Source organism: Muntiacus reevesi, chromosome 5 (assembly GCF_963930625.1).
Source record: "Muntiacus reevesi chromosome 5, mMunRee1.1, whole genome shotgun sequence".
Taxonomy (NCBI): Eukaryota; Metazoa; Chordata; class Mammalia; order Artiodactyla; family Cervidae; genus Muntiacus; species Muntiacus reevesi.
Window position 1 is genome coordinate 109,216,573 of NC_089253.1, and position 16,817 is coordinate 109,233,389.

Genomic DNA, 16,817 nt, shown 5'->3' on the forward strand with positions numbered 1-16,817 from the left:
ACCGGAGGAACCTGGTGGTCTGGAGTCGATGATGAGAGAGTGAAAGAAGGAAAGAGGCTTATAGTCCCTGGGTTATGCAGCCAGCTTCCGCGCTCCAGGGAATCAGCCACAGATAGAGAGATAGAAAGAAAGAAAGAATCTGCCTCCAATGCAGGAGACCTGGGTTCAGTCCCTGAGTTGGGAAGATCCCCTGGAGAAGGGAAAGGCTACCCACTCCAGTGTTCTGGCCCAGAGAATTCCATGGACTGTATAGTCCATGGGGTCACAAAGAGTTGCATGCGACTGAGTGACTTTCACTTCACTTCAATTAAAAAACTTCAAAGATAAACACTTAAAGAGAACAAAGCCAGACTGAGTCCAACCCCCAGGGCTTTGGCTCGAGCAACTCAGGAGCAGACCACTGACAGTGTGGTGACAGCCACTGTGCAGAGCGAAAGTCCCACCTCACACCCTGCACAGGCTCTAGCTACTTCAGCACCAGCCATGACCCCCTGATAAGGTGATGGTGGCAGGCTCACCCTGAGAAAACACATCGCTGCTGGCACATCAAATCCAGCACTCACATCAAAGACGCTGGGCACACAGTCTATATCGGATACTCCCACATACAAACACCTATTCAAGACCACAAGATAACTGTTTCACCTAAATTTATAGACACAGAGAAATGTAAGTAAAATGAAAAGACAGGAACCACTCTCAATTGAAAGAACAGGAGACAATCTCTGAGAAAATAATGAAAGATATATGTAATCCATCTACCAGGCTATGAGTTCCAAACATTGGTAATAAAAATGCTGTGTTTTTTGTCTACAAGAAAACACCTGTAATTCATTTATGCTAGTTGGGTTTCCCTTATCATAAAATAAACAAAACGAAACCAAACCCTGCTGGTTTAAGTACCCTTGTAATGCAAGTTCGTGTGCCTGACAGTGAGGCCAAATAAACTGTTGTTTGCAGCAGAGAAAGGTTTATTGCCAAGCCATTCAAGGAGACAGGAAGCTTATGCCTTAAAAGCCCTGAGCTCCCCAAGGGTTTCCGCAAAGCACTTTTAAAAACCAGATGGGAGGGGGTGGTCTGCGATCAGCTTGTCACAACTCCCTGATTGGCTGACGGTGAGGGTGGTGTCACAGGGGTTAAAAAAAATTGGTCCTTAGGCTCCAACTGACTCATGGTCATAATATCTTCCATTTGCTGGAGAGGGGAGGTTTTTTACATCTGCAAAATAATTCAGGAAATGTGCATCAAACAGTATTGTCTAGGTACTTCAGAGAGGAGCTTTGGGGGAAGATTTGGGGGAAGGCCTGTCCCAGGAAGCTCCCGTGGCTGTTGCTCGGTTACACCCTGAAAGGGATAAAGAAACAAAACATTAAGGTGTTTTCCTGAATGGTTTTGTTTTTAGTTGAAGACAGCAAACCCATGAGGAACATAAGATTGAATAAATGCTGTGTTATTCTAATCATAGGAGAAATACAGTTTTAAAGCGGTTAATCACAGTGAGCTAGAAGAGTTAAGAAAAAACTTAGTCAAAGAGGTGAAAAATAAGGATGGTAGGAATGATGGGGTCAGATAATTGATTAGTCTGGATTCTCTGGAACAATCCCAACTTTAAATATTTTGTACTACTGACTCTATGGGAAGCACTAGAGTTCAAAAATTTAAGTGACTACTACAGTAGTTAAGAATACAAAGTATTCCAAAGACTGAAGACAAAAAGATATCCAATTTGAGCAAAAACCACCTTACAGTTTTTAATCTATTCATTTTAGTGAGTATGTGATACGTACCGCAGTGGTAGCAGGGAGAAACCAGTTTGGAACTCCACTTTGGAACTATTTGACTTGCTTTTAGTTGCTTTCGTTATTATAATCATACATAATGGCCTGCCTCAGAGAATCCTGCCCCTCTGCCTGTTAAAGTGTCTTTGTTCAGAACCCTGTCCAGCTGTAGATGGCAGGAAGGAAGAAATTAACACATCCCTGTCTGAGGCTTCTCTTTCTAGGAGATAGTTGCAAGATTAATGGCCTTTCTCCTTTGTTTCTTCACCTCCCCCAATCGTGAGTCATTTGACATACAGGAGACATTCCTGTTAAGAGTATTTGAATCACTACAGCTGTATCTGTTGAACACCTATTGTGTGTCAGAAACACACAATAAGCCCACTTCACATGGAGTCTCATTTAACTATCCTAACAAGCCTCTGAGGTCTTCCCTGGTAGCTCACCAGGCAAAGAACTCACCTGGCAATGCAGGAGACACCGGTTCCATCCCTGGGTCGGGAGAAGGAAATGCAACCCACTCCAGTATTCTGGCCTGGGAAATCCCATGGACAGAGGAGCTTGGCGGGCTACCGTCCAAGGCATCGCAGAGTCGGACACGACTTAGGAACTATAACAAAAACCCTATAAACTTACCACCTAACATTTCGGTTCTGTCTTGGAAGGGCACCTCACCTACCACAGGTCCCTATGACAAAAGCTGCAAGACATTTTAATGCATTAAAATGCTACCGGCCCCCCCAAGTTCCCCCAAACGATCAAACAGGAGGTGGCTCTGCTACAGAAGGAAGCCAGGCTAGGACTGCGGGCGCCATTGGCGGACCCATCTCCCAGGCGACCAGAAGCTAACGGCCGCTACGTACCCGCAGCCCCGCCCCTCCCTCGCGGCGCCCTGGGCCGCCCCCGCCCCCAGCTCGCTTTCTGCGCAGGCGCAGAGCGCTGGCCCCGCCCCCTGGCGCCGCGATCGCAGCCATTTCGCAGCCGCTTTCTTGCAAGTTGCGGTTCGCTCGCCCGGTTTCCGTCGCTAAAGGCCGGTGCTACGGACGGTCCTAAGAGGGCTGTGCTCTCGGGCACCAGGAAAGCGGACGAGGGTAAGGGGAAGACGGCCTTGTGGTTCTCGTTGGGCCGGCGTGAGCCCCGCGGCTCTGCAGCCGGGCTTTGTTCGCCTGCGCGGGCGGTGGCGGGTTGGGGTGGGGGTGGGGAGCCGCCCCGCCGGGTTCCCGGATTGCGGGCTGCGCGCTGCCCGCCGCGCTGCGCTTGCGCTGCAGGTGGGGTCGCGGGGGGCGGGGGCCGCGTTGTTGCCCTAGTTGTTCTCGCAGCCGTTCTCGGCCCGGTCTGCGGAACAGCTAGGCCGCACTTCCTCCTTCGGCCTAGCGCGGCGGCGCGGCTCTCGCCGCAGAGGAAAAGGCGGGGGTGGGTGGGGGCGTTGAGTCGTCCTGTGGGGTTGAGCCCGCCGAGGCGCCACGCTCGCGTTAGGGCCCTTCGGTCGTTGAAGCCGCACAGAGCGGGCTGTTGTCTCGGGGGCACTGTCCTGCGGCCGCTGTAGATAGAGTAAAGGGGTGAGGCAGAGTCCCGGCCCTTCCTTTCCAGAGGTTGTGGCGGGAGGAGGGCGGGGGGAGGCAGTCGGAAAACCGGCGTCTGCAGGTTTCCGTAAAGAGATCGCGAGGAATTAGTGTCAAGGGAGAGAGCCGCTTGAGATCGGGTGGCGAGGGCAGGCGTCCGGGAGGAGGTAGACCTTTGAACTGTCGGCCGCGGGGCGGAGGATGCGTCAGCGACGGAGGAGCGGGCAGGACCGCAGAGGCCGAAGGAGGTAGTGTTAACGGGCAGGCGTTGGAAACTGAAAGAAGGCCATGTGACTGGAGTGTAGTGAGAATTTAAGAGAAGCAAGGATTCGGGGGTGGCTAGAGTGCAGGAAGTGGGAATCGTTGAGGACGTCATTCCCGGACTCCGGGTGTGCGGAGTGGTAGCAGGGAGATGGGACAACTGCCTTGGAGGCCGAAGTGGGCAGTAGATGAGCAGTGGATCCGGACTACCTGGCTGGAAATTCTGGGTCCCCCAGGTAGGAGCTCTGTCTCTTGGGGCAGGTTATTCTTGACTTAGTTTACTCAGCTGTAAAAAGGGAATAATAATAATGCTTTTCTGCACAGTGTTAAGGTTAAGTAAAATAGTTCACACAGGTACTCCTTTAAGGATACCGACTGGCACATAACGGGGGATAGCTCTAGAGGATCTTCAGGGACTGGGTAGATCCTAGTTACCGTGAGTAACTTGTTGGATGGTGGTGCCATTTGGGGAGATGGGAAAACTGGGTTTGGGGGGAAGAACAGATTTGGGGAAGAAATTTAAAGTTTTGTTTTGACTGAGTATGCCAAGGTAGCATCCAAATGGGTCTGTTAGATGAACTTGGTTTTGGAGGTTAAAAAGACTGTAAAGTTGTAGTATATATTTGGTTATCATTAGGATATAGTTGGTGTTTAATATTATGGAGCTAGATGAGACTGCCGAGGGAAGAAGGAATTTGATAGTGTAGTCCTTCATATTTCATGTTACTTGTTCACCTTGAGGGCTTGTTTCTTAAGTTAATTATTCATGATTGGAATTTGTAGATAGATATCCTTAGTTTTCCACAGCTTTTCGTTAATAGTGTGTCTCCAGGGTTAACTTAGTTGGCAGACAAAGGTCCGCATCATCAAGGCTTGGTTTTTCCAATGGTCAATTGATGACGTGAGAGTTGGATCCTAAAGAAGGGTGTGGGTGTTCGTGGTGTGTGAGTGTGTGTCAGTCATGTCCAACTCTTTGTGACCCAGTTGACTGTAGCCCACCAGGCTCCTCTGTCCATGGAACTCTCCAGGCAAGAACCCTAGAGAGGATTGCCATATCCTTCCTCAGGGAATCTTGCCCACCCAGGGCTTAAACCCTGGTCTCCTGCATTACAGGCAGCTTCTTTACTGTCAGAGCCCCAAGGAATTGATGCTTTCAGATTGTGGTGCTGGAGAAGACTCTTGAGAGTCCCTAGGAGTGCAAGGAGATCAAACTGCATCCTAAAGGAAATCAAGTATGAATATTTATTGGAAGGGCTGAAGTTGAAGCTCCAGTACTTTGGCCATCTGATGCTAAGAACTGACTCATTGGAAAAGACCTGGATGCTGGAAAAGATTAAAGGCAAAAGGAGAAGGGGGCTGCAGAGGATGAGGTGGTTGGATGGTATCACCGACTCAATGGATTTGAGTTTGAGCAAATTCCAGGAGATAGTGGAGGACTGTCTGCCTGGTGTGCTGCAGTCCATTGGGTCAAAAAGAGTCCGACATGACTTAGCAACTGAACAACAACAGGGTGACTGTGACTACAAATTAAACTTTATACCAGGTCCAGTTTGATGACACAAGACTTAGGTGCTAACAAAATACACTGAACATTATCAGAAGACAGACTTAATGCTTGAAGTGGGATTTCTTCTCACATCACAGCAAAAATTGAATTCGTAGTATATTTTCTCTGGTTCTAAATTTAGTCTCAGATACTTAGCTAGTAATTTAAATTCAGATTTTAGACTTGGGCTAAATATCTTTTGCTATCTTATAGGGGGAGTAGAGGGAGAATGCTAACAAGTGCAATATGTTGTACTTCAAGAAGATGTAATATTGTCAAATTTTAATGAATATCAAGGCCTAAAGATTTGGTATAAAATATTTAGGTTCATTAATTATTTTTAGTTTAAGTACTGATTAATTTATGTGTTTGGACTTACTAACAATATATTGCCTACAACTTTGAGGACAGTCTACTAGGAGACAATGCAAATGAGAGTAAAGTATTGAATTTATATGCAAAATAATTGATAACCATTTCTTAATGTAGTAGTTTGGGTTTGAACTTAGGCTTCCACAGTGGATAACTTGGAAGTTACTCTCTATGCCAAAGTTTCTTCCCCTGTAAATGATGATGTAGTAGGATCTATCATGTATATCTCCCATTGTTGTGAGAATTAGATAAAACACATAAAGTGCCCCTTGTAAAAAGGAGATTACATAAAATGTCTTTTAAAGAAGAGGTAAAAATCACATGTAGTTACCTAAAGATAACCATTTGTTTGGGGGATAGTTCTTTTCCAGTCTTGATTTATTTATGCATACTTTTGTGTAGTACAAATTATACTTAGTATTCTGCTTTTTTTTTTTCTTTTAACAAAATGTGGTAGACTTTCCAATTTCATCATTAAAATTTCTTAATAATCTATGTTAATAGCAGCATGATAGAATATCCTGTGCTTAACATAGATTTTCAGTAAATTTCAGCCATTGGGTATTTCCAGATTGGTAATTTCCACCGTTTACTCTTATAAATAATGCTGTTTCTAACTAACTTGTTTCTTAGGTCTGAAGAAGACACTTGAATCATGGGTGATGTTAAAAATTTTCTGTATGCCTGGTGTGGCAAAAGGAAGATGACCCCAGCATATGAAATCAGAGCAGTGGGGAACAAAAACAGACAGAAATTCATGTGCGAGGTATTAAAAAAAATACAGTTTGCATTTATGTGACTTTGAGGCTTATTTTATTATTAAAAGAATAATGTTTTCTGTTTGGAAATGTTAATGTGTTGTACATTGGGATAGGTCCTTTATTGTGACTTGCCTGCTATTTCTGTCTCATTCTAAATCATTTTCAAGTGATATGAAATGAATCATTTTAAAAAAACTTTCGGCGGCACCACACAGCTTGGGGGAATCTCAGTTCCCTGAGCAGGGGTGGAACCGATGCCGCCTGCCGTGATAGCACGAGTCCTAACCAGGGGACAGCCAGGGAGTTCCCTGGGCATTACTTTTAAAACAACCTGGTAGGTAAACTATTCTAATTAGAACAATGTGTTTTTCACACTTTATGCACTACCAGTAGTGCAGATTAGAAAAATTGGACTGTCTGTAGTTAGTTATTAATTCCAGTAGAAAGTAGGTGTGTTCTCATCAGAGTGCTTTAAAATAAATACAGGTAGTTTATTCTTTGGTCTTGTGAAATCAGATTTTAATGTGGAACTTACTGTTGCATTAGAAGAGATTATCTGAACCACATAAGTTAGCATTCTTGTTTTTTGATTAGTTTATCACTGGACAGTATGAATTGAGCATTTTTTTATAAGACAGCCTGTGAATTCTCTTAGGTGTGTTATTTTCACTATGTTTATAAAGTATATCTCCAGTAATTAACTGTAATCCCTTAATGGTGTAGTGAAGTATGAATTTTTTAAATCCCCAAATTACCCAGGTCACTCTCTCAATATATTTTTTTCTTGAAGGTTCGAGTGGAAGGATATAATTACACTGGCATGGGTAATTCCACCAATAAAAAAGATGCACAGAGCAATGCTGCCAGAGACTTTGTTAACTATTTGGTTCGAATAAATGAACTAAAGAGTGAAGAAGTCCCAGCTATTGGGGTAAGTATGGCCAAGCACACGGTTATGCTAATCCAATATGTATGGAGGCACAGCATGATAGTTTTTCGGTGTTGTTTTCAAATAGTATGTTAATGTGTTCCTTAGTGAACCTTGGGAGTGATTTGTTTTCTCAGAAAACTGGGATAATTTCCTAAAGATTTGGATTTCGTTTCCGTTATATACCTAACTTGGGGATTCCCTTTAGTCTGTATGTCTTAGGGTTTTACATATTGTGTTCATTCAAAACAGATTTTTCAGAGCCTGTTGTTTTCTGTGTACTTTAAAAATAACATTTTAAACAATATAAAAATCAGTAACATTTTAAGATACATTTGCTCCCATTGACATTTTCTTAGCAGAGTTAAAATAGTATTTAGTACAGTAGAATATCATTCTTTTGTTTTTGATAATGTAATTATTTTTAATTATATTGTGTGTGTGCAGCAAAAGTTTTGAAAAAATAAACTTAACTAAAAAGTGAAAGTTTGAATTTTCACAAGAATAGTGGTATTGCTGATGTTTTTAAAAACATATAAAAAATCACATGATTTAAGCAGATGCCTTAGGTGTTACATGAAAGATCCAGTTTTTATAAAACCTTTAGGAATAATATATTAATTTCAGCACCTTTCAATGGGTTTTTGTATTCTGACTTGCTTGTAAAAGTAAAAATACATGTTTTTTACCTTTCCATTGAATTTACCCAGGAATTGAGTTTACTATCTAGTATGGTGTACCACTATATAATTACAAGATTTTTAATTAGATTGGTTGAACCATCTGTAAAATGAAGAGATTGGACAAGACGACTTTGGTTCTTTTTCAGATATTTGACCCATTGGCCTCTGTTCCCTGTGTTATGACCTATTCTAGTTGTGTGTGTGTGTGTTTTAAGCCTCTTCCTAGGTCTGTTGGTGGCAAACTCTTGTTTCTTTTATGTAAAAATGTTTTTATTTCACCTTGAATAGAAGAAAACGCAATTCTGAGGTGCTGGTTTTCTTTCAGCACTTCAAGGATCATGTTGCACTGTTATCTTACTTCCATTGTTGTCTGATGAGAAGTGGGCAAGTAATCAAATCATTTCCGCCTATATGTGTTTTTTTTGGTTGCTTTTTTCCTTTGGTTTCCAGTAGCTTGGCTATGATGTAACTAGACATGGTTTTCTTTGTATTCATCCTGCTTGGAGTTTGCCGAAATTCTTGAATCTGTAAATTTATGTCTTTCATCAAATATGGGAAACTTTTGGCTATTGTTGGGTTTGTTTTTTTTTTTTTTCTCAAACATTTCTTAATATTTTCTTCTTTTTCTGGGACTTTCATGTTAACATATGAGAAACCTTTTGAAACTATTTTGGAGGTACTGGACAGTCTTTTTCTCCTCCTTTCTCTAATTTTCAGATTAGGTGATTTCATATATACGTTCAGTATATGTTGAAGATAATCAGTATCTTCAAGTTCACTGATTGCTTTCACTGTTGGTTCCATTTTGCTCTTAAGTCTGTCAGTTGTTTTTTTTTTTCCAGATACTATCTTTTTTTTCCCCTAAGTTTATTGCTTTTTATTTTTTAAACAGGTTTTGTTTTTCTGGTGGCATTTCTTTTCATTCATTGTAAGCGTACATTCATAATATGACTGAATTTCTTTTATGTCATTTAGCATAGCTACAATAGCTGCATTAAAATTCTTAACTGCTAATTCGAACATCGGGGCCATCTCAGGGCTGGACTCTGTTGATTGTGCTTTTGAGATTTTTCCTCTTTGTATGTCAAATGATTTTGCATTATATCCTGGGCATTGTGACTCTTATATTTTGGAGACTAAATGATGTTAGTCCTCCAAAGAGTATTTATTTTGTCATTGTGTTCTCAAACAGTCAATTTAGATGGACTCAAGCACCAGCACTATCTTTTGAGTGATAGTTCCAATCTCAAGACTTAAGTTTCCTGATCCTGTGCTAAGAGGCTTGAAATCTCTCCTGCGTATATATAGTTTAAAGGTTAGCCAAAGATTTGGGGAAAGTTTGTACACAGAGTTTGGGATTCCTGTTTGTTTCCTTTCCAAGATTTCTCACTTTCCAGCAGCTTTGGTTTCACCAAATTCTTATCCTTTGATACTTCTGACCAGAAAGATTGGATTTTCTATTGAGTTTTAGCTGTCTCAGATGGTCTTCCCTAGTAATAAAAGGCATAATAACTGGAATTACACTTTCTATTTTTTGCTTTCTCATTTCAAGTTCCTTGTAGACTTTGCCAGATTTTGTTCACTTTTTAGCTATACAGCCTGTGTATAGCTGAGGGGAGTTTTAGGGTTTTTGTTTTTCTGGAGTTCATGTTACCTGCAGGAGTCAGTGTAGTAGGAGCTACCAGGCCCTACCAAAAATAGTATCCTATTTTCAATTTTTTGTTGTTAGCATTGTAACACATTCAGATCTTTTCCATTAAGGCTCCAACTATGCATTTTCTACTTTCTCCCTCACTTCCACACTAGCCTTCTTGCAATTCCTCAAATTAGGCTAGCGCCTTTCCCATCTCAAGACTTTGGTACTTGACTATTCTTTCTGCCTAGAGTGCTCTTTTCCAGCCATTGAAAGTTGGAAATCTCTTGTTAATTACAAATTGAAAATTATAAATCTGCTGTTAGCCTGGTGTTCTATCCCCTTTCACTGTTTGATTTTTCTCCATAGCACTTACTGACTTCTAGCCTGGTGTTTCTTAACTGGGCGTGATCTTGTCCCCCAGGAATGTTTGGCAGTATGTGGAGACATTTTCGTTACAGCTGGGAGGGGATGGTGGCCTTATTGACATCTCATGGGTAGAGGCCAGGGTTGCTGCTAGACATCATACAATATACAGGAGAAAGCTTCCTGAAACAAAGAATCATCCAACCCAAAATGTCATTTATACTGAAATTGAGGACCCCTCTTTTAACCTATTTTTTGCCCCTAGATCCTCATACTATAGTTCATGAGAGCAGAGGATTGGGGGGGTGGGGGGGTGGTTCCTGTGTTTAATTCATTGCTGTCTCCCTAGCATCTAGAATAGTTCTGGTCCATATAGTAGGCACTTAATATATTTTTTGGTTAGATGAATGAGGGATGAACTTGGAAAAATATTACATCACAAGCCAATCTTTCCCATACCATCTATATTTTACCTCCCCATCCTCACCAAACCCTGTGTCACTTCACTTGCCCTTTCATGCAACAGAATGTACTTGCCAAAAAATGACTTACCTCTAAATGCCAAGGATACTTAAACTTTTCTTTATTGTGGAAAATGTCAGATGTGTGTCAAAGTAAGACAAGGAATAATATCACAAACCCCTGTGTTGCAGCACTTTTCACCATGACCAGTCATGATTCATCTCTTAATTTCTATCTACCTTCTTCTTTTTGGAATATTTTTTGGCGAATAATTAAAAAACCAAACATCCTGTCATTCATCTGTTACTATTTCAGTTTGTATTTCTAAAAAGTAATCCTTTTAAAAAACAGCAATTCCATTATCAAACCTAAAAAAAATTGTTTCTTAACGTCCCCAAACACCCAGTCAGTACTCAGATTTTCCTGATTGTTCCATGAGTCCATTTTTAGTAGTTTATTTAAATTATGTTCCAAATGTTGCCTGTGTGCTACAGTTGATTGATGTCTGGTGTTCCCATCACTAGATCCTCTCTCCCTCCCCCTTTCTCTCTTAATTTTTCTTTGGAATTTGTTAAAGAAAGCATCTTGTTTATTTTTTAGTTTCTCACACTTCATATCTTGCAGATACAGCCCCCCTGGTATCATAAAGGATTTCTGTGTTCCTCTGTTTCCCGTATTGGTGGTTAGAGACTTGAGCAGATTCTAGTTTGATTGGAGTAGAGGGGCAGGCACAGGAAAGGTGAAGTCTGTACTCCCATCAGGAGGCGGCACGTGATGGGCCGTTAGCAGCCATTGATATCACTGTGGATTTAGGTCTTCAGTAAATTTCTTTGATTTTTTAGTTCAAATACTTTTATAACAAGAAACCACCTTTAAGAAAAACAGGACCTCTCTTTATCAATAATTTAGTTATTCTGAGGTATAATTTATGCAGAAAATGTTAAGATAAATGTTTGATTCTTTCCCTTTAACAGATAAGTTCGTCCCTAGTATCTTCTTCTGCTGCTAAGTCACTTCAGTCATGTCCGACTCTGTGATCCCATAGACAGCAGCCCACCAGGCTCCCCCGTCCCTGGGATTCTCCAGGCAAGAACACTGGAGTGGGTTGCCATTTCCTTCTCCAGTGTGTGAAAGTGAAGTCGCTCAGTCATGTCCAACTCTTAGGGACCCCATGGACTGCAGCCTACCGAGCTCCTCCGTCCATGGGATTTTCCAGGCAAGAGTACTGGAGTGGGGTACCATTGCCTTCTCCTCAATTAGGTGTTATTCCCAGAATTGTTATGAACTCATTGATTCAAATATGTAACATGTTAACACATTCATTAATCTTTTTGTTGCTGTTTAAGTTGTCCCATTTTTAGCTAGTAGGATCTTCTTCAGATTGATTTTTCAGTGTGTTTAACCTTACCCTTAGTCTGATCATTTAACCTTACCCTTAGTCTGATCATTTTCTTGCTTTGTGGTGTATCCTATGTTTGACTCAACTTGAATTTTACTATTACAGATGTAGAATCAGCCATTTGTTAAGATCCTTAGTTCTTTTTCCTGAGGGATGGTGTTTAGAGACCATAAACTGAGTGCCAAGAGTTATGACTACTAAATTGGTCATTGTTTTAGCCTTCCCAGTATACAAAGCTTGGGAAAATTTTTTCCACGACAAGGTATATTTTGAGTTCAACCTGATGCTTCCAGTTTAAATTCAGAACGGCAGAGCTTTTGCTCACCCTTTGTGTGCATCTGTTTGTCTGTTATCCCCTCAAACCAAAACTGTGTTTCCTTGCAGTGCCCTAACATAATTACTCTCTTGCTTTATTCACCAATACATGTACAACAATCTCATGCTGTAAATTCCAGTAGTATTATCAATAATGCAATTACTGAAAAATTTAAGTTTTTGCGGTTCTTTTCATATTTAGGGTATATCCTACTTGGTGTTGTTTAGTCACTAAGTCGTATCTGACTCTTTGCAACCCCGTGAACTGTAGCCCATCAGACTCCTCTGTCCATGGGATTTCCCAGGCAAGCATACTGGAGTGGGTTGCTATTTCCTTCTCCAGGGGATCTTAGCAACTCAGGGATCAGACCACATCTCCTGCCTGGCAGGCGGATTCTATACTGCTGAGCCACCTGGGGAGAAGCCCCCATATCCTACTGCAAACTTACAAATGACTGCACTTTCACGTTAAATAATTCCTCTTTGTGATCATACTGTCATCTCTATCCTCTGGTTTGTTTCCATTTTGCTTTAACTTTTAGGGATCATCTTTGTAAAACTGGACAATTACATTAAATAGTTGCATAATTTTGTTAAATTAATGAAAAAAGTCTGACTTCTGTCCCTGCCACCTCCATCTGTTTTCCTGTTGGGTTTTTGTTTTTTTGTTATGATCCAGCCTTCTTTTTTCTAACTGTAAGCCAAAAAATGATGTATATTAGTATTCCTTACCCCAGCTCTTTATTTACTAACAGTATCTTGTGTGCACTTTTCTTTTTCTTTACTTACCTGCTTTTCACTTCAATAGTACCATAGTTTATTCAGCTAACTTCTACTGATGGATTTTTGTGCTTTTTACTGTTACTTAGAATGCTAAAATGAATATGCATGTGTATGCATATAAATTTTTGTATTTTTGCTAATCTGTCTTGGGCAGAGATTTGTTGAAATCGAATTGCTGGATCAAAGGATATTGCATATGTGCTTTTTCAGGCTGTTACATTTTCTTTCTCTGTAGGATAAGAGTTGAATTATTTTGCACTTCCAACATTTCAGTCATTTCCAGTGGTTCTCAACAGGGGCAGTTTTGGCATGTCCCCCCAGTCCTCATTGCATTTTTGACTAAGAACAGGGGGAGGGTTGCTACTGGCATCTTGTTGGTAGTCCAGGGATATTGCTAGATATCCTGTGATCAAAGCATCATTCCCACTTTGGCCCAGCTGGTTCATTCTTACTGGAGCTGTTAGTAATTGCCCTCCACTCTTCCCCAGTAGTATATTGGACACCTTCCATCCTGGGGGGCTCATCCTTCAGGGTCATATCTTTTTGCCTTTTCATACTGTTCATGGGATTCTCCAGACAAGAATACTGGAGTGGGTTGCCATTTCCTCCTCCGGTGGACCACGTTTTGTCAGAACTCTTCACTATGACCTGTCCATCTTGGATGGCCTTGCACAGCATGGCTCATAGCTTTATTGGGTTATGCGAAAAGGTAAATGATCTATATAGCATAAAGTGATCCCAGTTTTTGTGTGAAAATTATATTCATCTACATAATTGTGTAATCTCCAGAGAGAAAATTGTGGATATTTTTACTACCCTTACCTTTTCTGCCTGAAATGAGAACATAATAGTTTTATAATACTGAAAGCAACAATGTTAATATTATGAGGAAAAGAGTGGGCCTCCTCTTAAGTTTTAAAGAAGGTCTCTGAAGGCAGATTTACTGACCTTCCCTTGACTTTTCCTCTTGCAGGTAGCACCCCCTCCACCCTCAGCTACTGATTCATCTGATACCACAGCAGATGACGGAGGTTTACCAGCAACCCTGGGGGGACCTCTTCCTCCGCATCTGGCTCTCCAGGCAGGTAAGGACTTGAATATGTGCACATGACTGAGAAGAAGATACACTGTCTTGCACAGTCATCATCTTTGTCTCACTTGGAGAGATAGAAATAACTGTTCTGAGCTCCTAATGTGGAGAGAACCCAAGATCTTCATAAGTTTGCAGCTACCACCGAGTTATTTAATCTCATAAAGTGGTAAAGCTCAATTCCTTTCTGTCATTAGATTTTGATCTCTGGATAGATCTTGCACAGACTAGAATATTTGGTTAAAGGGGTTTTATTTACTGCCCTTTCTTGTTTTTAACTTGATTTCTGCCAAATATTATAGGCTTGTTTGTTTGCCATATGGGTCCCAGTCACTGCTGAATTCTGTATATATCAAAACTTCCATTAGTGTGTCGACTGTAGGGTCAATTACCTAGAATATTTGTCAAATTACCTATGTCAGATCCAGTGTTTATGAAACAAAGATAACAATGTTTACTTACAAGATTATTTGGGTAAACTTTTTAAAAATATCAATAAACAGTTTTAGGCAATATTAACTATAATTTTTACTCTGGTTTCTCATTAAAATTCATCACTTTTTAACACCTTTTTAACTTCTCCTTATTTCCATCTCTAGCACTAGCATGTAGCTTTCTTACAGGGTCATATCTAATGAAAAAAGTTACCATTTAATCAGTTATTACATATGTAACAACTTAAAACAGCTGCATGATAATGTATGCCAGGTTATCAGTCACTTATGATCATTACTAGCAGCACCCCGCTGCATACCATCTTTGCAGTTAGTAATTTAGACCTGTATAAAGTAAGGTAACACTTTATAAGTAAGTGAGAAATTTCTGGTCCATTTCTAATAAGAGAGCTCTGAAATCTAAATTAGGAGTATTTTTAAAAAATATTCAGGTTATTTGTACAATTTGATTCATTAAAAGAACATCATTTTCTTTCCATAATAGAAAATAATTCTGGAGGTGGGGGCTCTGGCTATGTGCCCACCTGGGATCGAGGTGCCAACTTGAAGGATTATTACTCAAGAAAAGAAGAACAGGAAGTCCAAGCGGTAAGGCTGTAAGCTTGTGTTACATCTGCTAGAATGTGGTTTAGGACTTGGTTCACGGCACAGTTTAAAATATTTGCAACTTTATAATTTAGTGATTGTTTTAATTAATTATTTGAGACTGATAGTTCACACAAAACACCGTCAACCTAAGCTACCTGTTAATTCTGTTCAGTAGAATCGCCTGTGAAATAAAACTTGTTTTTCCCTGGTATTAATAAAATGTCTCTTCATCTGCTTTGTAGGAAATTTAGTTGCCTCAGTAAGCCTCATTTCTTGAGCACTCGCAGTAAAAGTGCTTTGATAAGGCAGCTTACTTTTCTAACTTGATAGATCGATACTTTATTTTTTTGGCCGGATAGATAGATACCTTATTTTTTGACTGTGTGCAGCATGCAGAATCTTAATTCCCTAACCAAGGATCAAAATCATGCCTCTTGTAGTGTGGAGTCTTAACCACTGGACCACCAGTGAAAATCCTTTCACTTTATTTGTTTAAAGTTTTCAGTTCAGTTCAGTTGCTCAGTCGTGTCTGACTCTTTGTGACCCCATGAATCGCAGCACGCCAGGCCTCCCTGTCCATCACCAACTCCCAGAGTTTACTCAAACTCAGGCCCATCGAGTCGATGATGCCATCCAGCCATCTCATCCTCTGTCGTCCCCTTCTTCTCCTGCCCCCAATCCCTCCAAGCATCAGGGTCTTTTCCAGTGAGAAAACTCTTCGCATGAGGTAGCCAGAGTACTGGAGTTTCGGCTTCAGCATCAGTCCTTCCAATGAACACCCAGGACTGATCTCCTTCAGGATGGACTGGTTAGATCTCCCTGCAGTCCAAGGGACTCTCAAGAGTCTTCTCCAACACCACAGTTCAAAAGTATCAATTCTTTGGCCTCAGCTTTCTTCACAGTCCAACTTTCACATCCATACATGACCACTGGAAAAACCATAGCGTTGACTAGACGGACCTTTGTTGGCAAAGTAATGCCTCTGCTTTTTAATATGCTATCTAGGTTGGTCATAACTTTCCTCCCAAGGAGTCTTTTAGTTTCATGGCTGTAGTCACCATCTGCAGTGATCTTGGAGCCCAAAAAAATAAAGTCTGACACTGTTTCCACTGTCTCCCCATCTGTATCCCATGAGGTGATGGGACCAGATGCCATGGTCTTAGTTTTCTGAATGTTAAGCTTTAAGCCAACTTTTTCACTTTCCTCTTTCACTTTCATCAAGAGGCTTTTTAGTTCCTCTTCACTCTTTGCCATAAGGATGGTGTCATCTGCATATCTGAGGTTACTGATATTTGAAGTTTTAAAACCAGCCTAAAAAAATTGGTCAAAGGTTTCTTAGGAACAGTTTAAATGTGTAGTACATTAAAAAAATAATAATAATAAATGTATAGTACATTAACCAATAGCTTGTTTGTACGATAGGACCGTCACATGGAGTAAAAACTAGTTCTGACTGTTTTGACTAGGATCAGAAGCTGTTAAAAAGACAACTTTTCCACTTTAAAGCATGGTACAAGGAAATTGTTGTTACAGAAAGAATCATGAAGCCAAATTTAATTATCATTGATTCAACAGACCCTTGAATCTGAAGAAGTGGATTTAAATGCTGGACTTCATGGAAACTGGACCTTGGAAAATGCTAAGGCTCGTCTGAACCAATATTTCCAAAAGGAAAAGATTCAAGGAGAATATAAGTACACCCAAGTGGGTCCTGATCACAACAGGTTTGCTTGGTTCACTCTTTTCCTTCTATAGTAAGTTAGGGTTTTGTAGTTATTGTTCTTGTATGTGGCATCTGGTTCAGTTTGTGGATGAGTAGCGGATGGTAAAAAGAT

The 16,817-nt window shown here is 40.8% G+C and overlaps 1 protein-coding gene across 1 annotated transcript in view; it reads left to right on the plus strand.

Annotated features, from left to right (window-relative positions):
* The first annotated feature begins 2,729 nt into the window (after positions 1-2,729).
* DHX9 (DExH-box helicase 9) overlaps positions 2,730-16,817 on the plus strand; it is a 44,871-nt gene continuing 30,783 nt past the window's right edge. Inside the window, exons 1-6 of the mRNA XM_065936171.1 lie at positions 2,730-2,869; positions 6,153-6,285; positions 7,071-7,211; positions 13,823-13,934; positions 14,879-14,982; positions 16,558-16,706. Coding sequence (XP_065792243.1) covers positions 6,175-6,285; positions 7,071-7,211; positions 13,823-13,934; positions 14,879-14,982; positions 16,558-16,706 — 617 coding nt within the window. The 5' untranslated portion in view covers positions 2,730-2,869; positions 6,153-6,174. The remainder of the gene's footprint in view (positions 2,870-6,152; positions 6,286-7,070; positions 7,212-13,822; positions 13,935-14,878; positions 14,983-16,557; positions 16,707-16,817) is intronic.